The following is a 26,253-nucleotide window of genomic DNA, read 5'->3' as shown; positions in this document are numbered from 1 at the left end:
GCCTCCAGGGCACCCGACACTCTTGGCAGAAGGGCGTTACCACCCCCAGACCAGAGCGGGGATGGTTCTCCCCATCTGCACCCGAAAGCTGAGGCTCAGTGCGGGCTAGGGACCTCCGGAGGCCACAGAGTGACGAGGTGGAAGGGGGCTCAGGTTCTGAGCTTGTGGACCAGCGAGGACACCAGAGATCTGGAGAATGGCCTCCAAGGACCCCAAGGCAGCCCTGGACAGGCCCGGACCAACCCCTCAGCCAACCCTGTGCAGGAGGAACCATGTGCCCATTTAACGGATGAGGAAGCTGAGGCTCAGAGATGGGAAGTGCCTGATCCCACAGCCTGTGACCAGGGGCTCTGAATGCAGCCCAGCAGCCTGCCCCAGAACTACAGGGAATGAAGGAGAGCAGTGGACAAGGGAGGACTGTCCCTTCAGAGAGCAGAGCTCCTCCTACTGGGGCCCCTCACATGGGGGCGTGGGGGCCGACTGATACCAGGGAGGACAACCGGCTAGGGCCTGGGTGGAAGCCCCACCCACCCCTGCCACGCCCCATTTGGCCAGGCCCCCACCCGCAGGGGTGGGTCCTCCCTCCTGCCATCCAGGCATGCTGCCCCTAAGCTCCACATGCCCGTCCTTCAGGGCAAGACGCTGGCAGGCCCCCAGCTCACAGGCCGGGGGAGGCCTACGAGACCTGGGCAAGGGGCTTCCCTTCCCTGGCCTCTCTTTGCTTGTCAGCAAAATGGGGATAATAATAACGCCTCCCTTGAGAATTGTAGTGAAGGAAGAAGCATGCATTTAACAATAATAATAATAATGAACAGCAGCAGCGCCCGTTCACTGAAAGGTGCCAAGCCCAGCTCTGGCCACTGAGGTAAGAGCTCCCCAGGTGCCCCTCAGGTAACCTCTCCAAGCCCACCCACACCCTCTGAGTCCCCACAGGCCTCCACGCAGGGCCTACAGACCCGCCCTCACCACCTCCCCGGGGGCAGAGGAGGCCCAAACGTCCCCCCAGGCCCTTCAGGGCGCACACAAGGGGCAGGGCCTCCTCTCTGTCGCCCAGAGTGGGGCTGGCGTCAGGCAGAGCGATGGGAGGACGCCTGGCACCACGTGGCATCCCCACCACCCCGCGTCCGGGCCCCCCATCCCACCCCCACCAGCCCCCTCACCGGACTCCAGCGCCAAGCCCTCGGGACCCAGGGCCATGGTGGCCGGTCAGTCGGCCCATGCAGCCCCAGCCCGGGCAGCGGGGCCTCCGGGCCGCCAGGCCCCAGGCTTCCTCCTCTGCGGGCGGGGGGTGGCCGGCTCCGGAAGCGGCAGCCAGGGGTTTGCGCAAGGGCTTACATCACCCGCCGGCTCTTCCTGCCCTGGGCCTGCCCCTGCCCGGGCTTGTGAAACCCGCCCAGCGGCACCCCAGGCCTGGATGCCACCAACAGCTCCCGCCTGCCACGGGGCTCAACGGTGCCCAAACTCCCTCCCCCGGGCCCGGCGGGCAGGCCTGGGCCCTCCGAGAGCAGCGGTGTGCAGCTCCGTTAAATGGGCGTGCCAGCCCCACTCACCGCCAGGCCCAGGACAGTGGCGTTTATTTGCACAACTTCACTCTCCCCACCCCCTCCCCTAATGATGCTCCTGAAGCAGCGGAGGGGCAGGGCTCAGATACATGAGGTAAACCCCCGGTTGCTGGGACTCCCTTCCACCTGACACCCCCGGCTCATTCCCACCTCGGGGCCTTCCCTGGGCCTCAGAGAAGCCCTCCGCCCGGGACGACGTGGAAATGTAGACCTGTGTCCCCCAGGAGCGGAGTCGGCCTCCCCCCAGGGCCTGGCACACAGCAGGCATCAACTCTTGGCCTAAGTGACTGCACTGTGTCTGATCCTCGCAGAGCAAAAGCAGATGGACACGTGTCAGGATTAGGAGAGAAGGCAAGCACAGCTCCTGACACCTGAGGACGCATGTGCCACTCCGGCTGTCCTGCCTGGTCCCCCTAGGGTGGAGGACAAGCAGCTGACCCCCCAACCCCATGCCACCGGCATCTCCGGACTGCCTTCTGAGCTCCACACCCCCACATCCCTCCCCCCGGAGTACCTGGAGCTCTCCTCTGAGTCTAGGGACACATCCTCCACTCCTCACACCCACCCCTGGGGACACAGCGGTGGCCTCCTGGGTTCACAGGGAAGGGTGGAGGCCTCCGGGCTCTGGGGGGCAGTGATAGTCAAGCCAGAGCGCACCGCCTTTCCCTAGACTTGGCTGGAAATCCTCCAGCGCAGCCTGGGGTGGGAGGGGTCTCCATCACTCTCATCCCAGACTGAGGTCAAGGCCTGGCCCCCCTTCCCTGGTCCCAGGCTGCCCCCTGGTGACCAGAGGCCTCCGTGCCACCTGCCCACCCACGTGAGTATCTCACTCCATGACTGTCCAAGCCTAGAACAGTGAACCCGTAATAAAGTACCATTATTCATAATTAGAAAGGGGGACCTAACCCAACTTCAACAGACACCGGGCTTCACATGGAGACGCTCATGGAATCTTCCCACAGGCCTTTCGTGGGGCACAGAGGACAATCCCAAAGCCACCCAGCCCTGGCCCAGGGGCAGAGCCAGGGCTGACCCGGAGCCCAGCCGTGCAGCCCACACCCCTCCTACAGGGTAGCCACTCGAGGGCCACCAGGATTCCCCGTGGGAGAACGTGCCCAATGGCCTGCCCACCATCCTGGACAGACCAAAACCTGGTGAATCAATGACACCTGTTCTAGATATTCGCTGGACACTTCAGGAGCCACTGGCCACTTGTGGCTACTGAGCACTTGAAACGTGGCTGGTGAGACTGAGGAACCGCATCTTCAATTTTATTAAATTTTAATTAATTTAGACTTAATTTAGCCACAGTCTGGATGGAAGGCTCTTCCCTGCTGGAAACCAGAGCAGGGCAGGGATGGGACCTCTGACAGGCCGGGCCCCCATCATGGACAGAGGCGTGACAGAGGGGGGGCGGGGGGCCCAGGGGACAGTGGAAAACAAATCCTGGCCCCAGCGCCCACGGCTCTGTGACTCTGGGTGAGTTACTTCACTTCCCCAGGCTGAGAAGCAGGATAACAGGAATCTCTCCCCTCCAGGTGGACGCACAGATTAAATGAACTCACGTTTGTGAAACACCTTCATGAAGTGCCTCGTTATTTATAGCTACACAACCTGGGGTTTGAAGAAGCCCAGCAACTGCTCCAGGTCAGGGTCCAAGTGGGACTATCCCCTCTACCCAAATTCCATCTGTCCTTCCTTAAAATAAAAGTTTTAATTCTGAAACTAGAGAGAGATGGTGGTTGCCCATGATGAATGCACTACCTACCACGGAAGGGCATGCTTGCAAATAATTTATTGCGCATTATGTGAATTTCCCCTCGATTTAAAAAAAAAACATGTAAGCTCCTCTCTCTGCCTCTGAATCCAACACTGCATCTCCCTGACCTCGCTGCCCAGGGCACCCCAGGGCCCAGAGGTTTCCAGGCTGGCACTTCCTGTCCTGTGGCTCACCCTCCCACAGCCGTGGGAGTGAAGGAATCTTGTTACCCCCATTTTACAGACTAAGAAACTGAGGCTCAGAGAGACTGTCTGGCATCACCGGGCCGGGGCAAGCAAGTCGCTCAGCTGGTGCTACAAGCACACTGCATAGCAAGGCCTCAGCTCAGGAATCCCACCACGCCAGGCCCTCGGCTCCAGACCGGCCACTGTCCCTCGGACCCTGAGTGAGGGAACCCCCTCACACAGGGCCTGGCCCTCGGAGGTGCCTGGAAAATGGTTTTCCCCTTCTCCGGTCCCAGTGAGAGAGGAAGGATGCCCCTGGGGCAAGAAAGGCAGTCCCGAGGCCTGGCTATGGGGCAATGTGCCCGTGCCCCTACCACTGCCCAGGGGAGAGGTCCAGGTCCCTCTGGGAATATAAGCAGCAGGGAGCTGGGCATGGGCCCCCCACTCCACCCAGCCTTGGCACCCCCCCACCAGGACTGAGCTAACAGGCCCTCCCAAGCTGGGACCTGCCAACATCCCAGCCCCTGCCACCCCATGCACTGCATCTCGGGAACACAGCAGAGAGCCATGAGTTTGGGGGTGCAGGCCAGCCTGTTCTCAGCCATCGCCACCTCCTTCATCCACACTGAGAACACAGGAAGGGCTTCAGGGCTTTGCCGACTCCAAGGCTGGCCAAGGTCACCAGGAGGCAGAACTCGAATCCTGAAAAGGTGTTTGCTTCCTTCCTTCCTCCCCTCACTGCTCAGGCAGGGCTCCCAGGTGCTGGGGGCTTGGGAATGAGTCCCATCTGGATGAACCCCACAGGGGGCTGCACTACGCTCACCTGCTGGTCCCTAGAGAGGGCAACGGTGAGGTCATCTTAGCCGGTCAGTGGAACCTTGCCTCTGTAATGGATGGAGTCACTGGGCTCCTTCTAGAAACTGCCTATATAATAGGTACCTGAAGTCCTCACTGGTGGGAGCGGGGAGGGGGACTTGGATGAGATCATGGTGGGTACAAAGGTCTGGTAAACAATGAAGGACTCATAGGACTTTATCACAGGCTTGGGCGGGAATATGGGACAGCACAGCCCCACCGGCTGCACCCCAGGGCCTTTGCACCTCAGCCTGGAATCCACTCCTCCCTCCAGATACTGCAAGTTATCTGTATGTACCTCACTCCCTTCTCTTGCAGCCCAGGTGACAGGGGACGAATATGTGGCCTTCCTGCCAGTCACTGCAACCTGCCCCACCCCCACCTCTTTCCTGACTTATTTTTTCCACCGTGCTTATCACCACTTATCAGACCATATACACATTAGCTCCTTCTTTATTGTAGTTCCTTACTTATTGTCCCTCTCCACCCACTGGAACAGGAGGAGGCAAGCTTTCTCTTGAAAGGGCCAGATAATAACTACTTGAGGCCTTGCAGGCTTATTCTGCCTGCCTGACAATACTTAAAACTACTGGGCTTTGTCCCAGTGAAACTTTATTTACAAAAGACAGGAGATGGGCCAGATTCGGAGGCAGTTTGCAGACCCCTGCCTTCCAGTGTAGGCTTACACCATCCCCAGTGCCCCCCTGTGTACCTACACTGTACACAGTAGGTGCTCGATTAATATTTATGGGTGGGAGGGATGGGCAAGGTCATGATCAGTTAGAACTGGATGAAGGACAAAGAGGAGCCTTTCCTGGGCCCTACTTCACAGCCAGCGTAGGGCTTCAAGGCTTCACTTCATGCTGTCTCTAATCCAACCACCCCCATGCCACCCTCCCCCCAAACTACCCACCCCCACCATCAACTCTGGGAGGGAGAGATTCTTGTCCCTTTTACAGATGAGGAAACTGAGGCTCTGACTCCAAAATCTACACTTTTCCACTCAGCCACAGCACCCGGACTCGAGACCCTGTTTTCATCTCTTCACTCCCAAAGATCCCCTCCACAACCAAACAAGAAGCAAATGTGTTTTCCCTTCCCTTTTTTTTTTCTTTTGCGGTACGCGGGCCTCTCACTGTTGTGGCCTCTCCCGTTGCGGAGCACAGGCTCCGGACACGCAGGCTCAGCGGCCATGGCTCACGGGCCCAGCCGTTCCACAACATGTGGGATCCTCCGGGACCGGGGCACGAACCCGTGTCCCCTCCCTTCCTATTTTAAAACGTTTTGGCCTCGCAAAGGAACTGCATCCCTTAAGATGTCACCAAAGGCTATCAGAGCATCTCATCAGCATGATCAGCTCAGGGTTATCACCCAAAAAAAGAGCCCATTCTAGCCCAGAGCACAGACATGTGACTTAGCCGTTTCTATGACAGCCGCTGAAAATAGTCCGAGGACCCTCTGGATAAAATGACCTTCCGGGCTTCCCTGGTGGCGCAGTGGTTGAGAGTCCGCCTGCCGATGCAGGGGACACGGGTTCGTGCCCCGGTCCTGGAGGATCCCACATGCCGCGGAGCGGCTGGGCCCATGAGCCATGGCCGCTGAGCCTGCGCGTCCAGAGCCTGTGCTCCGCAACGGGAGAGGCCACAACAGTGAGAGGCCTGCATACCGCAAAAAAAAAAAAAAAAAAGAAAAAAAAAATGACCTTCAGACTCCCATTCATCCCAAGATTTCTGTAATATCTAAGCCAGAGCAGGGGTTAATGCCCTATCTCATAAAGAAAGAGCCTTATCGTTCAATAAGAATCCCAAGCAATTCACAAATGAAGAATAGTAAATAGTAGCCGAATTCAGGAAAATGTTAGTATCGCAAACAAGTATCGAAACAGGACGACATCATTTTCATCTATCAAATCAGCATATTTTTAGTTTGATTGTGGGGGGGTGGCGTGTGGAGCAGCAGAGGGAGGGTGAGGACAGGGCCAACCCATCCCCAGCTTTTGGAAAGCAAATCAGCAGGCTAGCAAAGCCCAGACCCACTTCTGGGGGTCCCCCTCAAGGAAATCACCTTTGTGGGCAAAGATGTACTTATTAGGATGCTCGCTGCAGCCAAATTGATCGAGAGATTTAATGCAATCCCAATCCAAACCCCAGTAGGGGCAAAGGTTGGGGGAGGGGGAGGGGCTGTGAAAATTGACAAACTGTCTCTAAAAGTTACATAGGAATTGAAAGTCGGGTGAAAAATGGAAGAGATTTTTGCACACCCATGTTCATAGCAGCGTTATTCCCATTCACAACAGCGAAAGATGGAAGCAACCCAAGGGTCCATTGGATAAACAAAACGTGGTCTATCTTTATACTAAGAAATATCATTCAGCCCTAAAAAGAAAGGACATTCTGACCCCTGACCCAACATGGATGAACCTTGAAGACAGGATGCTAAGCAAAATAAGCCAGACACAGGTCAAATATTGTTATGATGGCACTTCTAGGAGGTCCCTGGAGGAGCCAGATTCATAGAGACAGGAAGTAGAGGGTGGGGGGCTGGGGGAGGGGGATGGAGGTTAGTGCTTCATGGGGACAGAGTTTCAGTTCGGAGGATGGAAATGTTCTGGAGATGATGGTGGTGACTGTTAATGGTGGCGACTTGACTGATAATGTGAATGTACGTTATGCCACTGAACCGTACATGTAAAAATGGTTACAATGGCAAACTTACATGTATCGTACTAGTTAAAAGAAAAAGTTATATAGAAACACAGAAAATCAAGACTAGCCAGGGCAACCTTCAAGATGAAGAATAACGTAGGAAGACTTAGGCTATCAAATACCAATAATGCAGCTGGTGTGATATCGGCACATGGGTACATGAAAAGGCCTATGGGGACAGGACGGTTCAGAAACAGGCCCACCACTGCACAGGGTAGAAAAAGGATGGTCTTTTCAACACTGCTGGTCCGCCTGGACACCCATATGGGAAAAGCCATGAATCTTGACCCCCTACTTCACACCATACATAAAAATCCCTTCCAGGTGCACTGCAGAAAGGCAAAAGGCAAAAGATTATAGAAGAAAACACTGGAAAGGCAAAAGCTTCTAGAAGAAAACACTGGAAAATTCCTTCGCGACCCAAGGGCAGCCAAAGCTTTCTTAAAGACCACATTAAAAAGCACTGACCATAAAAATAAGACTGATATACTGAAGTACATGAAAATTAGGAATGTCTATTCATCACATGACATCATTAGGAGAATGAAAATGTGAGCCACCTCATGGAAAAAGATCTGTGCCCCACTGAAGGGCTTGTACCCAAAATATATAAAGAACGCCTGAGAATCAACAAGCAAAAGGCAGACACCACAATGTAAAAACGGGCAAGATTCGACAGGAGAGTAGCAAAAAGGACGTCCAAGTGTCCAGTAAATCCATGACAAGGTACTCAGCCTCATAAACCATGGAGGAAATGTGAATGAAAACTTCTGCACACCCACCAGAAGGGTTAACGTGTCAAAAAGGAAAAATGGACAATATTAATACACGGCCAGAGGGAGCATAAATTAGTACAACCATTCCCAAAGAGTTTGGCAGAATCTAGAAACCTTTCTGACCCAGTAATGCCCTCGCAGGTCTGTGTAGAAAGATCGCAAATTGAAATTCAAAGATCTTCTCACCAGTAATCGCCAAAACTGGAAAATAACCCAAATGTCCAACAAGAGCTGGATAAACAAATTCTTACATTCTCACAGGCGGCAACCCCTTCAGCAAGGAGAAGGCACTACAGCAACCAGGGCAGGATAAATCTCACAACCTCACACCCAAGAGAACACACTATATGCTTCCACAAACATGAAGGGCACCAACAGACAATTCAGAGCAAGTGGTTTAAGCCAGGATAGGGGTCACCTTGGGACAAGGTGACAGAACAGGGCACCTGGGTTTCCTTCTTAACCTGGTTGATTGCGTTTGTGAAAAAAATAACCAAACTGTACGTTTATGATCTCTGCTTATTTCTGTGTGTCCTTTAAGCCCCAATAAAAAATATCCTTTAAAAAACTGAGCGCAGAGGGAGGCCAATCTCAACACAAGCATGAGTAATTTTCATGGAACTCTCACACGGACAAAATTTGCAAAAACAAAAACAAGTAAATAAGTTAAAATGAGCCCAGAAAGGAAAAGGGAAAGAGAAAGAAAAATTCTCATTCATACCCCATCTCTCCCCAGCCCCTGGCTTTCTCGCCAGGGAGCTCAGGTCTGGCCCCTAGATCCCACACTTCCTGGCTGTGTGACCTTGGGGAGGTGACACAACCTCTCTGAGCCTTACTTTCCTCTAAAGTAAAATCGGGAGTTCCCTGGTGGTCTACTGGTTAGGATTCCGGGCTTTCACTGGCGTGACCCAGGTTCAGTCCCTGGTGGGGCAACTGAGATCCCGCAAGCTGCATGGTGTGGCCAACAAAAATAACAATAAAATAAAATAATAAAGCTCTCACCTTTAAAAATAAAGTAAAATGAAGGGCAGACAAGAAAGGAAAGAAACTGTGACCGCGGCCGTGCCTGTGTCCTCCGCTTCATGGTACTCCCCTCCCCCCGAGGAAGGTGACACAAGACAGACCAGCAAGGCTGAGGGACAAAGCTAGAGGGTGGGGGGCTTACCTTGCACATTCTTGGTGCTGTGACTGGGCCACAGGACCTGTGGCCACTGAAAACGTCCCCAAGCTCCCATCCATGCAGTACACGTGGCTGAGAATCTTGAGCTGCAGAGGTTCTTCCCCTGAGCTAAGCAGAGGCTCAGAAGCCACAGGCTAGATTGACCTGCCCCGCCCACCCAGGAGGGGAGGGGTCCAGCTGGGCCAGAGGGCTGGCCGGAGGGGCTTTATTCCTCCAGCTCCCTCATCCAGGCTAAGTGTTACCTCCAGCCTCCCTCCCCTCCCGCTGGAGCCAGCCCTCACCCCCAGACGGTCGGATCCCAGCAGGCACCTTTTAGCCGCCCAGACATCCCAGCTCCTCCACAGCAGAGGTCACAGCAAGAGAAGGGCAATCTGGGTTTAACTCCAGCCCCTCCCCCAGCCCAGAATCTGGGCCCCCTGTAGGCTAGGACTTTGCCTCGCTCCCACCAGACACCCAGCCCACAAAGTAGGTGCTCAAATCTAAATAAAGGGGATCTAAAGGGGATCCCAAGGCAGCCCAGAGTGGTCAAGGCCTCAGCCTTGCCAATGATATGCAAATGCATCCACCCCAGCCTCGCCCCAGGGCTCCAGGCTTTCTCAATTCTAAAGCAATTACAGAGGATTTCCCCATTGATTTCTCTTCCCCCTAAAGGAGGTCCTGGCCTAGAGGAAGTAGAGGTAGGGATGCAGGGAGGGCCTTCTAGGAACTATGGGCCAAAAACAGGGCAGAGTCCTAGTGGGGAAGGCAAAGACAGAGAGGAACCAGGTCTCTCCAGCACACGGGCCAGGGGAGGAGAGGCGGCCGAATCCCAGGGCACTGAGATCTAGTATGACAAATCCTTTCCCAGAGGACTTCCCTGGCGGTCCAGTGGTTTAGACTCCACGCATCCACTGCAGGGGACACCGGTTCGATCCCTGGTTGGGGAACTAAGACCCCGCATGCCAAAAAAAGAAAAAAAAGAAAAAAATCCTTCCCCAGATGCCAGAACACCCACAAAAACAGCAGTAACATGGTTTTAAAAGGAAACATTACTGCGCATGAATGGAACCCTTGAGGGTCTTGGGCTGGATTCTCACGGCTGGTGTGGGGACCAAAGTGAAAATGGGATCTGAGTACAAATGCTCATCCTTAAAAGGTACACTCAGCTCTTGGAAGAGGGGCGGCCAAGTTTAAACTCCCTGGAGGCTGTTAACAGGACTCCAGCCTGGGAGACTGAGGAAGACAGAAAGGAAGACCTACAGACACTGTCAGAAACTTCCACAATGGTCAACAAGTCCCCGCCTTGGATCCCAGTCCCATCAGCTTGTTAGCGCCTCTTTCTTAAATATGAAGAGACACCAGAGAACCAGCCACCAGACACCTGCAGAGTCTCCAACGTGAAAGACAAATGAACAAAAAAGACCCAGAGGAACAGAGACCATGCCTGAGAGAAGAAAACTCCAGAAAAAAATATAATATCCTGCAAGTGATGAGAACTAATGTATCCATGAAACAAGAACAGGATGCGATTGAAAAAATAAAAGGACTTTCCTAGTGGCACAGTGGGTAATAATCCGCCTGCCAATGCAGGGAACACAGGTTCAATCCCTGGTCCTAGTCTGGGAAGATCCCACATGCCACGGTGCAATAAAGCCCATGCACCACAACTACTGAAGTCCGCGCGCCTAGAGCCCATGCTCTGCAACAAGAGAAGCCACTGCAATGAGAAGCCTGCGTACCGCAACAAAGAGTAGCCCCCCTCGCCACAACTAGAGAAAGCCCACAAAGCCCATGGGCAGCAACAAAGACCCAACGCAGCCAAAAAAAATAATAAACAGATATTTTTTTAAAAAAGGAGCATCCAGATTATAAGACAGAGCTCCTAGATATTAAAAATATGACAACTTAATTAAAAAATCAAACTGCACAGTTAGAAGACACAATTGAGACCATCTAGAAAGCAGAAGAAACAAAGAGATGGAAAATAGCAAAGAAAGGGCCTCCCTGGTGGCGCAAGTGGTTAAGAGTCCGCCTGCCGATGCAGGGGATACGGGTTCGTGCCCCGGTCTGGGAGGATCCCACGTGCCGCGGAGCGGCTGGGCCCGTGAGCCATGGCCGCTGGGCCTGCGCATCCGGAGCCTGTGCTCCGCAACGGGAGAGGCCACAACAGTGAGAGGCCCACATACCGCAAAAAGAAAAAAAAAAAAAAAGAAAATAGCAAAGAAAGTAGAAGTAGGTGTTCGTTCTAGGAGATCCACTATCTAATAGAGGCACTAGAAAGAATAGCAAAAATGATGAGAAGCAAATCATAAAATACCAATAAAATTAACAGTAATTCCAAAAGTCTTCATTTAAAATGTAAAAGGTAAGCACTATTACTCGTTTTACAAAAGAAAAAACTGAAGCTTACAGAGTTAGGTAACATGTCCAAGGCCATGTGGCAAGTGGAAGAGCATGTGTAAGAATTTCAGAGCCAATGCTCTATAACTATTACGTGGTTCTCGAAGATTTTAGGCGTTTGTAAAAGGGAAGACAAAAAGTTCACGTACAAAGATCAAGAATCAAAATAACATCACACCCTCAAAAGCTGCACTGGAATTTAGAAGGTGATGTTGCAGTTCCGTCAAATTATTTCCAAGATGCCCGTCAAGCGTGAAGGTAGAATAAAGGCATTTTCAGGTATACTAGGCCTCAAAAACAATTGCCTTCTGTGTATCCTTTCACAGAATGCTACTGCAAGATATGCTCCACCAAAACAAGGAAAGCAGGAAAGAGGAAGGAATGAGAATCAGGAAACAGGAGATGCAACACAGCACAGAGGGACAGTGAGTCTGAACAGGCCCAGGCACCAGACAAACCAGACTAGAGCAGGAAGAAGAAAAACGGCAGGAAGGAAATCTCCAAGAAAAGAAAGATCCAACAAATCTAACCAAATGAAAACTATACCAAGATATGAGAAGACAGAGATTCTAAGAAATTCCTGCAAATGCGGGGGAAAAAGAGGCAATTAATAACTCAAGGAAATAAAGAAATGAATTTTATTATATCACTTGGCTCAAATACAAACATTTACAAATCCAAAGCCATAATAATAAAACTGATTTAAACAAAATTGTGTTTCAGGAATTCCCTGGCGGTCCAGTGGCTGGGACTCTGTGCTTTCACTGCCAAGGGTCCAGGAGGGCCCAGGTTCAATCCCTGGTGGGGGAACTAGGATCCCACAGGCTGCGTGGCACAGCCAAAACAAAAAACAAAACAAAAACAACAACAAAACAAAACTGTATTTCACAAATATTGGGAGGAGAGAGGAAGGAGGAATGGGGGTGGGGGATGGCATGAGTCAATGACGACAATCAACATTTACTAAGTGCTTATTATTTTCCAGATACTGTTCTAAATGCTTTACATGTATTAATGATTTAATCCTCATAACAATCTCATGAAGTAGATACTATTATTATCCCCATTTTACAGATGAGAAAACCAAGGTAGCAGAGGTAAAGAAACTTGCCTACGGTCTCACACTAATAAGTGGGAGAGTCAGGATAGAGACTTGGACAGTCTATGCAAAATCCTCATCTTCTATAGAAATCAATAAAGAATCTCAAAATCTAAAGCATAACTAGCGGGCTTCCCTGATGGCGCAGTGGTTGAACGTCCGCCTGCTGATGCAGGGGACACGGGTTCGTGCCCCGGTCCGGGAAGATCCCACATGCCGCGGAGCGGCTGGGCCCGTGAGTCATGGCCGCTGAGCCTGCGTGTCCGGAGCCTGTGCTCCGCAACGGGAGAGGCCCCAACAGTGAGAGGCCCGCATACCGAAAAAAAAAAAAAAAAAAACTAGCAGTAGAAGCAGGGGATTACAGAAAAATATGGATGAAAAGGCCAGAAAAGAAAAACAGCCAAGAGAATTTAAAGGGGGCATCAGGAATGGGGAGACAGGAGGCAAGGGATTGCTGGTTCTCTTTATAATCCTTCTAACACCATCTGACTTTTTAAACGACACCTAACTTTAAAGTTTATACTCCACATAAAACAGAAGTGTATACTTTCACTAGGTGAATTTTACAGGATGCAAAGTATTCCTCAATAAAGCTTTAAAAAATGAGGGAAAAAAAGTGTTTAAGATGCAGGCACAGGGACTTCCCTGGCAGTCCAGTGGTTAAGAATCTGAGCTTCCAGTGCAGGGGGCACGGGTTCAATCCCTGGTTGGGGAACTAAGATCCTGTATGCCGCTCGGTGTGGAGCGGGTGGGGGTGGGGGGGATGCACGCTCAATTAGGTACTACGACTTACTCACCAGAATGAATAGAATTTAAGGAAACCGACAATATCACGTGCTGGGAAGACAGGGAACGGATTGCACAATGGTGCAACCATTGGAAAGCTCACAGCTACAAAAGCTGAATCTACACATACTCTGTGACCCACCAATTCCAGTCCTAGATACTATATACACAGCCGAAGAAATGTGTACCTATACGCACCAAAAGGGCATGATCATAGCAGCACTATTCATAGCAAACACTGGAAACAACCTAAATGTCCATCAACAGACAAGAGTGATGTGAATTGCACTGTATTTACGAAGTGGAATACTATACAGCAACCAGAAATCACTTACTGCTTCACACCTCAGATACGGATGAATCTTACACACTGGTGTGAGTGAAAACAGCTAAAAATCAAAAGGGACCTGCTGCATGATTCCATTTACAGAAAGTTCAAACACAGGAAAAACTAATCTAAGGTAACAGAAATAAGAATGGAGTTGGGTGTGGGGTGGATAGTGACCAGGAGAGAGCAGAGGGAACCTTCTGGATGCGGGAAATGTCCTGATCCTGAGCTGGCTGGTGGTGACATCAGTGTGTTCATTTTGTAAAACTTCAAGTACTAACCACTCAAGATTGAAGCATTTTACAGAGTATCCATTACACCAAAAAAGGAGAATGATAAAAATAATGGGTTCCAGTTGGCACCCTGGAGTCTAAGGAGCCTGTGGACCATACAAAGGGGCTACGTACACAATTTCAGAGGTCCTCAGAGAGGACCAGACTAGAGCCAGGGATTCGTGAGTCACCGGTTAAGGACAATTTTAATTACGGCAATCACTTTTACTGTAACTTTTGCACAGGGCTATTCGTATGCCAGGCACTTCAGTACCATTAATGGACCCATTTCATAGATAAGAAAATCTAGGCTTAGAGTCATCACCCAGTAAGTGGAGGAGCAAGATCTAAACTCCAGAAATCCGACCTCAGCCCCAAGGCCCTCCTGCCCCCAGCAGTTATCTGGAGATTTCAAGATGAACCTAAGCTGGTGCATAAGGCCCAGAACATGCAAAATTATTACTGAGAGTGTGTGAAGCAGGTTTTTTATTCTGGGCTGAGGGTCCATCACTTTCATTAGCTCATAAAAGAACCTGGGATGCAGATGGTGAATGCATTCACAGCCTGCAAAGATGGTTTGTTTCTGTGATTCCGATCAAATGGCCTTGACTTCCTCCAAAGTCAGATGCCAGGCCTCTACGGGCGGCTGGTGTGGCAAGGACCCTAGCCCTGGGGGCCAAGACTGGCCACTGGCCAGGGGTCCAACTTGCTCCTGGGGAGGCCCAAGACCTGTCCTGAGCAGCTCCCATAGGTGCCCTCAAAAGCTGGGCTGGGAAGTAAAAAGGACAGGTGAGGTTCATGATGGGGGTGGATTCTGGGTGAAAGACAGGACCCCACACAACCAAAGACAGGGCTCGAAGTGACCAGGTGGCAGTTACGTGAGATCAGACTGCAGACTGGTCCATGCCAGGAGCCAAGAGCACCCTGACCTGGCCACATCCAAATCAAGAATGCTCCGTCACCACCAACTCCTCAAACCTGTTCCTCCCCGTTCCTCCAGAAGGAGCACTGACCAAAATTCCATTTGTTGTCCTCCTCGTCTGCCCCTCCGCATCAATCTCAGCAGCCCCACCTCCACAAGACACGAAACCCTGGCCACCTCCAGCCTCCCTCCCTGGTCACTATCACCCCCCTGACAGCCTCCTCGCCACGGACAAGTTCCCTCTTCTCTCCTGTCTACTGATCTCCAGCCATCCAGATTAATTTTGTTAAATGGCCATTTGGAAATCATTTCAAACTCAAAGTCTGAAATAGTACAACTAGCAAATAGTCCAACTGCCATATGACCTTCCCCAGGTTCTGCAATTGTGAACTTTCTCACCCTACGTGTGAAAGGGTGAGAAGTTGATTTATTTGAAGTCATTTGAGATTTATCGTTGTCTCCCACGTCTAAAAATTGTAGATATTGTTTTTTTCTTTTCCTGAGCCATTCCTGAGAGTACCTGCATTCATCAAGTCCCCTGCCTCTAAACATTTCAGGGTTCTTGCTTTACATAATCACTTTACAGTGATCAACTTCGTGAAACCTGATATTCACTTGATGCTATCGGCTAATCAACAGTGCATATTCCAATTCTGTCAATTGCCCCAGTGATGTTCTTTAGAGCAATTTCTTCCCTGATCCACGATCCAATCGAGGGCTATATATGGCCTTTTGCTGTTAGTTTTTTCGTCTCCTTCAACCAGGAACAGTTCTCAGCCTTCGTCTTGCATGCCATTGGCATTTTTTAAGAGTCCAGACTAGTTCTGTAAAATGTCCCTCAATTTGAGTCACTCCCTCCATTTAAAACCCTGCCTTCTCATTCCTCAGAGTTTGAAATTCCAAGACCTCATTACTGGCCTTCAGGGACCTGCAGGGTCCCACACTCCCCCCCCCCCCAGCTCCGGCCATTCTCAGGGCTCACAGCCCCTCACCACTCCTGCCAAAAAAGTCCCTCGGTATTTTCTTTCCTTCACAGTCTCTCTCTTTAAAATGACTTCCTTCGCTGACTTATGTTTACTGCCCGGCCCCCACACGCTAAGATGGGAGCTCCAATGACGGCAAAGATTTCTGTGTTTGGTCGCCGCAGATTCCCAGGGCCAGAGCAGTGCCTGGCACACAGGAGGCACTTGGAAATCCTTTGCTGAGTAAATGAACAAGTGAGGAAAGAAGACAGCGCTGAGGCTGAGAGCTAAAGAACCAGGAGGCTCAGAGAGCCAGGGGGCTGTGGAGGCCCTTCCAGATTCTAGAACGTTCCCCAGGCCTCCCCTATGCCTCTGCCCAGACAAGGATGCACCCAGCAAATCTCCCTTATCTTGGGGATCACATCACTCCACCAGCCAGTCCCACTGATTCATCTTCTTAAATCAGTCTCAGTAGGCTGACTGGATTCCAGAGACAGCTGATCAGACCCTGGAGAAGGCCCACAGCCCGCTCTTGTCCGCTGGCCGGTCCAAAGTGCAGGGCCTCCCCATTCTGACCCTGGGTTCCCACCCCCCATTCACATATCCTCCAGGAGCCAGCCCAGGGTGTGGGGTCGGGGAGAATAAACATCCAAGCACAAAATCCTGCTAATAGCTCTTTAATTGCGATGGAGAGGACCCAACCCCAGAACAGAAGAGGTCGACCAGGTGTTGGTCACTTACTTGCCCATTTCACCGACTGCTGTGAACATTTTAGGGCTCACATACCTATCAATACTCAAGACTACTGGAAAGCTAACCGGGATCCTCTATCCCAAACCCCATTTATTCTTGATTTCACCTCCTCTTCTGCAGAGGAAGGAACCATCACTCTCCACCCAGATCCACGATGCAGAAAGCGGTCTCCCAACCCCCCTGTCAATACCTGCTTGAATAGGGTCCCAGCCAGGGTCCCTTCCAGCTGTGAGCCCTCCCGGGGCAGCTCCCTCTGCCTTGGAAAGCTGGATTCACCCGGAGTTCCCGCCCACGCTGGAGTGCAGAGGTAACTGGCCTCTCCAGCTGTGTGACCTGAGGCAAATAGCTCAGTTTCTCCAGGCTTCCCAGTACAAGCATAAACAAATAAAGATGCGGCTGATAACGTTGGCAAGACTTAGGGAGCTGACAGCCAAGAAGGTGATGCGCATTGGAAGCGGAAAATTTAGCACCTGCACCCCGCAAGAAAGGCGGGGACGGGTGCTGGGTTGAGAAATTTGTAATCCTGCCCCGCCCCAAGCAGTGAACGGGGAGTAGTTCCCCACCGCCTGGCTAATGGGATTAGCACCGGGCTTGGTCTGGGCGTTGGCCCAAGGTCTGGGGGTCCCTAGGTCTCAGTGCGGCCACTCGACCGGCGGGGAGCAAGAGGCAGCGTCAACCCCCCACCCTTCCCTGCTGGGTGAGCGAGCACCGGCCTGAGTGGCGGCGCTTCCCGCGCCCGGCTGCTCATTCCTCCATGACCTCAGCCGCCGAGCACGCAGAACTCAGGCAGGTCCTAACTCAAAAGGCCGGCACGGGCCTCTGCGGCCACCTCCCGCTGGACTTCCTCGTCCCGCCTGCCCCTCCACTGAGTCCCTTCCCCCCGTGCCTCAGCCTCCCCATCCACCTAATGGGTATTAGGTGGCCTGGTTGCTGCGGTTGGGCTCGGCGCGGCCCTGGCTTCCTTGAGTGGTGGCTGTTTTCCCGGCTGCTTCTCATTAGAACACTTGGCCGCTGCCAGGCCCCAGCCAGATTGGAGACCGGGAGTGCGCGGCGCCCTCTCCCAGACTCTCGGAAGGCGAGTGAAGGCCCTGCCGGCCGGAATGACTGGGGTCTCACTTCTAGGCCACAGAACCCTGCACCTCTCCGGGCCGGGCCAAGCCAAGCGACCTTAACAGCGCAAACACAAAAATTACCGCGGCCTCTGGGCGCGCGCAAAAGGGAACAGCCTGAGCGGCCCTTTGTACCCCAGGGCCGCCCCCCAGCCCTTCCTCTAGGGTCTCCGGCACCCCTCCCTCACCGGAAGCGCACCACTTGGGAGAAAACCCTAGCCCTCAGCGTGGCCGGCCGGGCAGAGCTCCTGGGGGACACGCGCACCCCAAGGCCACGACCCGGTCCTCGGCACCACCCCCCCGGCAGGCGGGGATCTTCGCGCTCCCGGCCCCCCCTGCCCCCCGTGCGTGCCCCTCCCCCGCCTGGCGCCTCACAAAGGCCCTTTGTCCTGCCGAGCCCTGGGACTCTGGTTCCTGAAAAGTTCCAAGAGAAAAATCAAAGAGAGGGGCAAAAACAGCGAGTGCTGCCGAGCGGGCTGGGTCGGTGCGGCAGGGCCAAGGCGGCTGCTGCGGCCCAGAGGTGTCCCCTCTAAGACCCCAAGGCCAAGGGAGCGTCGGGAGCTCCCCGAGAAATCACAGAAATCCTACACTACGCTTTGTTGTGGGAGAGGTGGATTTTTTTTTTTTTTGCGGTACGCGGGCCTCTCACTGTTGTGGCCTCTCCCGTTGCGGAGTACAGGCTCCGGACGCGCAGGCTCAGCGGCCATGACTCAAGGGCCCAGCCGCTCCGCGGCATGTGGGATCTTCCCGGACCGGGGCACGAACCCGTGTCCCCTGCATCGGCAGGCGGACACTCAACCACTGCGCCACCAGGGAAGCCCGAGGTGGATTTTTTAAAAGCTGAAGCGTGGGACGCCAGGCACAAAGCTGGAGGCAGCCGGGGGAGGAGGAATCGGGTTTTCTGCGGCGGCCGAAGGCAAATCTGTAGGTCCCCGCGTCTCCCTTCCCACCCCGCCGGACTGGAGCGGCCGAGGCCCGCGTGGGGCAAGCTTCTCCCTCTCCAGTGTGGTCCCCACCGAGCCTGGGCAGCCCCTCTCGGGAAATGGCAGAAGCCACCGGGCCTTCTCGGCCGCCACCTCCCGCGCTTCCATATCAGACCCACGGTGTTCCCTCCGCCGATCGAGCCTCGCGGATCCGCTCCTGCGCCACTTCCTTCTCCTAGCTTCGGGATGGCGACTGCCCAGGATCTGCATCCCTGCCTTCACGCAGGAAAACGGGTCCCCGGGGCCGGGGTTGCTGCCCTCCTTCCCGGGGGGGTGGGGGGGTGGGATGAGGGGTCTCCTAAGGGCCGCCGGCCGCCCGCCCCCCGGAGGCCGCGTTCCCAGGGCTGGGGTCTTCGTCCGTCCGCACCCTCAGGCGCCGGGGCTGGCTGGAGACCCCGCACGAGAGTCGAGAAGCTAAGGACCGAACCCGGGCCCACAGCGCCTGAAAGAACATTTGCCACGAAAACTATTCCGGCTCTGGGAGCAGATGTCTCAAAGGGTATGGAGTTGATCTATTCTTTTCTCGCCCAGATTTTTAAAACTCCAGCCCAGGCTCGAGTTGCAGGAGACCGGGGTTTGGAATCGCCCCTGGTGGCTCCGGTTTCGGCAGACTCGAGCGCCTGAGGAGGGCCCGACGCAACGGGGAAGGCAGCTGAGTCGCGCGCCCCTCTCCACCGGGGCCTCCAGACTGGCCTCTGCCCCGGGCCCAGGGGTCTCCCCGGCCCGGGAACTGAGCCTGCCCGCAACCCGTGGGCACCCAGTGGACCGGCCGAGGAAGAAGGAGGAGCCGAACCCCCGTTGCGAACGCCGGTGGAGGTGGGAGAACGGACCTAGCACTTTCCCCGGCCCTCCCTCCCAGGATCCCGAGACTACAGGGGGCGGGCACCGCGCAAGGCACTTACCCGGGTGCGGGTGGAGGTTGAGGCCGGCCATGTACTTCCCGGGCGGCAGCGCGCCAGGCAAGCCTGAAGCGGGCAGGCGTCCGGCCGTGGCGGCGCCCACGCGGTGACTGTCCATGGCCAGGCTGGACAGCAGCGGCGGCGGGGGGCCGTGCACAGACCGCGGGGGCCCGAAGTCTCGGCCATCCATCCTCCGCGGGAGTGCCGCGGCCAGGCCCCCCACCCGGCCCGCGGGCCTAGTTCAGTGGGACCTAAAAGTTCGGCCTCGACGTAGTCCCAGAGTCCTCGGGCGGCGGGGGCTCCGCGGCGTGCATGGCGGCGGCGGCCAGCGGGTCTTGCGCTCGGCGGCGGGCCTGCGGCCCGAGGCGCACAGACGGCCGGTGGTGGGGCCCCTCCGGGCGGCCAGGCGGAGCTGCGCGAGGCGGCGCACAAGGCGTCTTGGCGGGGAGAGGAGACGGGCCGCGGAAGAAACAGAAGGGGGGAAAAGAAAAAGGAGGGGAAAAAAGAAACAAGTTCAGAAAGTCGTCTATGCTGTTCGGGGTCGGGGGCTGCCGATGTGGTGGCCAGAAATGAAATCGGGAGTAGCCCCTTTTCCATAAAAAGTTAAATTCCATGCTCCTTCCTTCGGCGGCATCGGGCTCACGGGCAACGGCTCAAAAGGTGGCCGGTGGCGCGCTACGCCCCAGCCCAGACTCTGCCTCGGCAGCTCACGGGTGCTCCCGAAACTGGGGAAGGCCCCTCGGCCGCGCCCCGAGCGCGTCAATACAAACCTCCGAAGTGTGTTGGATTCCTGGGCGTCACATGCTCCGGGGTTTCAAACAGTGAAACCTTTCCATGAGCAGTTCGAAATGTCTCCCTAAACACTATGTAACTATCTGATCTGGAAAGTTTAATACTTAACCTTTGGGAGCGCTTGTCTCCCTTTTCTGAGTTTGGTTCCCCTGAGCTCGCCCCGAGCCGCGGAATTAGTAGTTTTTTCATGAAAGAGGGTGCTAAGCGCGTTTATTAGTTTTAAAGAGACTCATCGCCCCCCTCTTGCCACCCGCCTCGGGCCACTGTGAGTCGCAGAGCCTAAGCCCGAAGAGCCGAGACGTGGCATTCTCGCCCGAGGACTGGAAAGTATCCTTCAAAACAAGCTTTGGTTTCATTTTCCAACGCCCTGGCCTGGGAATCCTGCGGCCCGAGGACGTGGCCTGGCGCGGGGAATTTGGGGGGCGTCAGAGGGGAAGGGAGGGACTCAAGGGTCTCTCGCTCCTACCCTAGCTTGCCCCCAACCCCAAAAATAACCTACAAAGAAAACCTTCGCGTCGCGGGCCGACCAAGGGGCGCCTCCCCCAACGTTGGGCAAATCCCCCTGTAGTTCCAGTTTAAAGCTGTTTATTTAAAAGATTTGCCGATTCCCGTGGGGGCGGGAGGCAGTCTGGAAGCCAACCCTGCCCTCGCTCTCCGTCTGCCCTCAGCAGCTCGGATTCCTGATTCCAAGAGGCCCGGGCGCTCCTAGAGCCACCGATCAAGCCAAAGCCAACGGCTCCCGGGTGGCCGCCCTGCGCCCCGCGACCGGCGGCCAGGCCCCGGAGCTGCAGACCCTCTCAGCCGCAACCCCCCGGCGTCCTCCAGCCTCCCTCCCCAACTTTGCTAAGGATGCTTATTTTAACCCGGTTTTGGTTACAAACACCCCCTCCCTCCCTCGCTGCCTCCCATCAGGCTCTGGTTACCAGATCCGCGTTTACTTTAGAAAAATCTAAGATCGCCACATCCGAAGATACATGTCAGGCGATGAGCTTTCCGTGATTTAAAAAAAAAAAAATTCTTTGTGTAGCTTTCTTTTAAAAGCCAGCGCTTCGGGTCATGCCCCAGCGCCCCACTTTGGGGAAGTCGGGGTGAAGCCCCCCGGAACACCCTTCCTCTGGTAGAGAAGCTGGCTCGGCCATCTGCGGGCTCTGCTGCGTTCTCCCTACTTTTCTCCCCCTCTTAAATGCAGTTAAAATGGCTGAATTCCGGCTTTTAATTAAAAACAGCCTATAATCGAAAACGTCTAGGCGTCCCTGGCTCCCCCACCGCCTGCCGGGAACCGAGAAGGGAACCGACGCCCCTCGGCCCGGTTGGGCGGGCTAGAGCAGGGCTGGGGGCTCAGGTGGGCGCCCGGGGCGCAGGGACTTGCCCCCACCCCTCCCGAGGCACCCCACCACGCCGGCCCTGGTCCCCCGATTCTGTTCTCGGGAGCTGGAGGGCTGCGGGTATCCCCGGCGCACCCCGAGGGGGGGAGGCGGGGTGGGGGGCCATCTGGAGAAGTTTGGAGACCATCGCGCCCGGCCAGGGGCAGGCGGGTGGCCCGGCGGCGTACCTGGCGCGGCAGGGCTCCCGGCTCCAGGCGACGGCGACTCCGGTGGCGGCCCCGGCTCCCGGCGCGGCTAGGCGCCGGTGCTGCCCGCCATCCCGCGGCCGCTGCTCCCCTTCGCCACCCGCAGCCGCCTCACACTTTTTGCCCGCCTTTCCTTTTTTTGGTAGAAAACCGCTCCCCGGGCCGAGCGCTCGGCGCGCCAACTCCTCCGCCCTCCCGCGGCCGGGCTCCCGCAGCCCCCGGAAAAGCCAGCTTTCCTCCCGCCGAGCTCCCCGCTTTTTAATAAAATCCAGGTAGCGCCGGTTTAAAGAATCCCAAATCTCCATATACAGCCCGGGATTGGAAAAGGTACATTACACAACCCCCCTTTCAAGTTCCTCTCGCTGGATCTAAAAAAAAAAAAAAAAAAAAAAAAAAGCCGCGGGGGGGCGGGAAAGGGGAGGCTGGGGGAGGGGAACACTCTCCGGCGAAGAAACACGCATTGTTCCCGGGTGCCCGCCTCCCCCCAGGCCTGCCCCCGGTCGCCACCCATTGGCCGCTCGCGCCGCCAATCACGCGCATGTAAACACCTTGGCCCTCAGCCATCCCTATAAAACCAATTACGGACCAAGGGGCTCCAGCAGTTTCCAGGCTCCCCTCGGTGGGGCTGAATGATCAAAACTGGTGGTGAGAATTTTTCCGAGCCGTTTCTAGGCAGCCCTCCCCCTCCACCAGCTCGGACCCCCCCCTTCCTCCTCCTCCTTTTTCCTCCCCCCTCCCCCAGCGTCTGGGCTGAGTGATCAAAATAGAGGAAGATGGTTGTCGCCGCAATCCAGGGCTTTGCAAGGCGCAGTTTAATGGGCCGCCTGTCAGCTTCCTGCTCGCAGGAGGAGGTGACAAGCCGAGCGAGCCGGGAAGAGCCAGAGGCCCGGCGGGCTGCACCCCGGGCCGGGGCCCCCAGCTCCCCACCTCCCCTGGGGCGCGCCTTCTACAACGCGCGGTGGAGACGCCAAAACGGACAAGGGCTGCTTTTTCTCTCCTCCCCCCACCCCACTTTAAAACAAAGCAGCGATTCATTCCCTCCCCGAACTGCGCGGTTGGGTGGGATGGGCAGGCGAGAAGGCGGTTTTCCTAGCCCCGGTCTGCGGGTTCCTCCCTGAAACGCGGTGTCAGATGGTTACTGATTAATATTTTGGAGAGGCCGCGGCGGCGGGCAGCGGGTGAGTCTCTAATCTCCTAAAAGGGGTTCCTATAGAAACGCGGGCCAGGGCGCGCCCCCCGCTCGGCCCCGGCCGGGGCTGCGGCGCTTTGCACCGCGCCCCTCCCCAAAGGCTCTCTTTGCGTGGGCGCTCCCCTCCCTTTCTCCCCCCCCCCCAAAAAAATCAGAGCAGAAAAAAGGATTAGATCGGCTGAGCGCGAACTGACTCCCTCTCGATTCTGACATTTCAGCCTATTAGCATTTCTCCACGGGGCCTTCTGAAACCTATTAAAGTGTAATATTAAAAACCTCTTGGCTGGGGGCCTCTCTCGCCTTCCATCCGCCGTGCCCCCTCCAGGGAGGGCGAGACCGGGGGAAAAAAAAATCTGTTGAGCTCAGAGGAAGCAGCAGCCAAGCCCAAAAAGTGCTTGGCTGGCCGCGGCAGCCGGAGGGGGAGGGGAGCCCCAATCCCCCAGACTTTGTACTTTTATTTTGCGCTTTCAGCAAAATCCTTTCTGGGTTGAGTAGCCGGGAGCTGCCCGCGGCAACCTACTTGGCTGCGGGCACGAGGAGTGCGGACGCGGTCGGAGGGGCAGTCCTAGGGGCCCGCACCCTCCGCAGCCCCGCAGGGACCCGTGCCCGGCTAGGCATTACGTACCCTCAAAAGGAAGCTTGGAGGGGCAGAAATCCTTGCCGATCCTACCTCAGAGAGCAACCGCGGTGATTAGATTTTAATTAAAACTAGAGAAGCCCGCTCTTTCGCCCTGCGCTGCGGACTCAGCGTTTTCGCATCGTTTGTTTTTTTTTTTTAAATCCATTTTTAAGGCAACTTTTCTGGAGGGGGGGGAAATGAGCTAGTTAGCGCCCATTCGTTCTATTTTCTTTTCTCCACTTTTAGAAAAAGAAGGGGGGTAGGCTTGGAGAGCGAACTGGGGGTGTCTAATTTAATTCCAGTATAAATTTGAAGAAAAAAGTTCAGCCTCTTGAGGGCAGTTTCAAGTTGCCCTTCCTGGAGCCTCCTGCGCTGGTTTCTAGGCTGCCCTCTTTTGGAAGCTGGAGCTCTGCGGGGGGGTGGGAGGGAGGAGTGAGAAGGAAAGAAAGCCACGAAAATAGCTGGAGCCGAGGGGAACGAGCGGCGGAGCAGGGCACGCAGGTCTCAGTGGCGGTCGGGGCGGCGGGAGGCTCCCGGTGCAGCCCCGGGACGGCCAGAGCAAAGACGGAGAGGAGAGGGGGGTTAGAGAAAGGAGGTATTGTGTCTATGTGCCTTGGGGGAGGGGGGTGACTGCAGAAAATAAAGTAAATGCAGTTGAGCTGCACGAGGCTGCTGAAAGCCAAGACGGGGGAAGGGGCCGTGCGTGGGGTCGCAGCCCGGGTGGGCGCAGAGTGTCCTCCAGTCTTATCCAGAGGCCTCTGTGGGTTCCTAGTAAACCCTCCCACTCCCGAGCCCCCATCGCTCAGTATTCAGACCCCAGACACTGAACCTCCATTCCATTATCCCCCGCCCGGGATCTGGAATGTTTTTCTTTGTTTTAATATAGCTCAAGAAAAAAACATGTATGTTGAGAAAGTTGGGGTGGGGAATACAAAGGACTTGCAGGGTGGAAAAAAAACAAAAGCCTATTTTTATAAATGTTTAATGTTTTCACTCCTGGATGCTCAAGACGCCGTAATTTTGACGGCGGGGTATGTGTGCCATAAATCATTTAGTTGCTAATAAAAATTCTGCCTGTTTGCCCTGGATTTGCCAATGGCGTTTGCATTTTCCAAGTGTGCGCCTGGATGGAGTGGCGAACCAAGCCTGCATTTCATTAGGGCCGAGGTTCGGGGCAGGCGAGGCCCCCTCCCCCACCCATACCCCGGGTCTTTGTGGGCTGCAGCCCCCTTGCGCTCCCCTCCCTGCACATACCCGTACCCGCGCGAGCCGCTGCGCGGCCCTCCCGCCAGAGCTCGCCCGGGTGCAGGGCCTGGGAACGCGTAGGCGGCGGCGGCTGCTCCCGGTTCCCGGCCGCGCAGCGGGGCTCCCCGGACAGACCCTGCCCGGCAGTGCCGGTTCTCCGAGCTGCAGCTCGGGTGGGGGCGCGAGCCGGCCACGCCGAGGAGCCACCCGCCTCGGACGCCCTACGCACGCCCCGATCTTTGCCCCCTCCCGGCCCGCGCCCCGCTGCCCGGGTGCCCGCAGTCGCTGGGCAAGCAGCGGCCGGGAGCCATCTTTAGGGCGGGGGACGGATCCCAAGCCGAGTGGTGGGCGCAGCCCAGGCTCCTTCCAAGACCCTCGCCATTCGAAGAGGGCATCGGGGACACCCCTGGCTGGGCTTCAGGGTCTGGGGAAAGAAACACCCTCCCCGCTTTGGTGGCCACAGAAACGTAAAAACCAGACCGGGGCGCCCTGCGCGGAGCGGATAACAACGCGCAGCCCGCAGTCCTCCTGGGTCCCGCCGCCATCTTCCACTCCCTCCCCCCACGTATTTGTGTTTACTCGGCAAGATCCGTAGCCAAAAGGAGTGTGTTGACGCAGTGTGTGTGTGTGTATTTTGTACTAGCTGGGCGGAAAATCGGCTGAAGGGGGGAACCTCCTTGCAACCCCAAACCTCAGTTCCCAGAGAACCCGCCCAAGCCAGCGCTTTTGTCCGCGGCCATCCTGGGCCGCCAGAAACGAGGCCTTTTGTATATTCCTAGGCCTCCAGCTCCGTGGACGCGGCCTGACTGACAAAATTATTTCGCTTTGTTTTAAAACCCAAGGACAGGCCAACCTTGGATTCAGCTCCCCCTGGCTACGCCTTTGTCACTCGCGGGCTCAGTCCCCAGCGCCTCGGTCAGTCCTGTCCTATTCAGGGCCGAACGCGGCGCTCCCCGGAATCCTGGTGTGTCCGACCGCTTGGACGCGTTCTCCCCCACCCCCTTCCCCAGAAAAGAAACCCGCATCCTTTCCTAGGCGAGGACACCCGAGCCACCTCCACCCGTCGCCCCGAACGGCCCTTCGCGGTGGGGACCGAAATCCCCGTGCCTCCACCAGCCTCTCAGTGAAGGGAGCCCCGGGCATTCGCCGGCCTCTGCTGCCCGCTCAGGAAGCCGTGACGCTGTCTTTTAAGCGCCAGTTTCCAGGTTCCAGGTCCGACAACCAGGGAGCTCCTGGCCCGGGTGCCGCTAAAACCCGGAGAGGCCCCGCCCGGGAAAGCCAGGCTCGCCATCCCCTTGCTGGGACGGGCCCAGTCACGACTCAG

General features: G+C 55.5%; 1 protein-coding gene across 11 annotated transcripts in view; it reads right to left on the bottom strand.

Moving 5' to 3' along the window:
• The window catches only part of TNRC18 (trinucleotide repeat containing 18), an 83,476-nt gene extending 61,247 nt beyond the window's left edge, over positions 1–22,229 (bottom strand). For 7 of the 11 annotated variants that reach the window (XM_060120048.1, XM_060120054.1, XM_060120052.1 and 4 more), the window contains exons 1-2: positions 21,859–22,229; positions 19,518–19,951 (exon numbers count right to left, since the gene is read on the bottom strand). In XM_060120048.1, the coding sequence (XP_059976031.1) occupies positions 19,518–19,704 (187 nt within the window). In that variant the 5' untranslated portion in view covers positions 19,705–19,951; positions 21,859–22,229. Of the gene's footprint in view, positions 1–1,160; positions 1,284–19,517; positions 19,952–20,284; positions 21,085–21,229; positions 21,482–21,858 lie in introns of those variants that run through there. The other 4 variants (XM_060120050.1, XM_060120049.1, XM_060120051.1 and 1 more) reach the window with 4 other exon arrangements.
• Positions 22,230–26,253: the final 4,024 nt, after the last annotated feature.

The sequence above is a fragment of the Mesoplodon densirostris genome, chromosome 16 (genome assembly GCF_025265405.1).
Source record: "Mesoplodon densirostris isolate mMesDen1 chromosome 16, mMesDen1 primary haplotype, whole genome shotgun sequence".
Classification (NCBI taxonomy): domain Eukaryota; kingdom Metazoa; phylum Chordata; class Mammalia; order Artiodactyla; family Ziphiidae; genus Mesoplodon; species Mesoplodon densirostris.
This window is presented reverse-complemented; position numbering and strand designations above follow the sequence as displayed.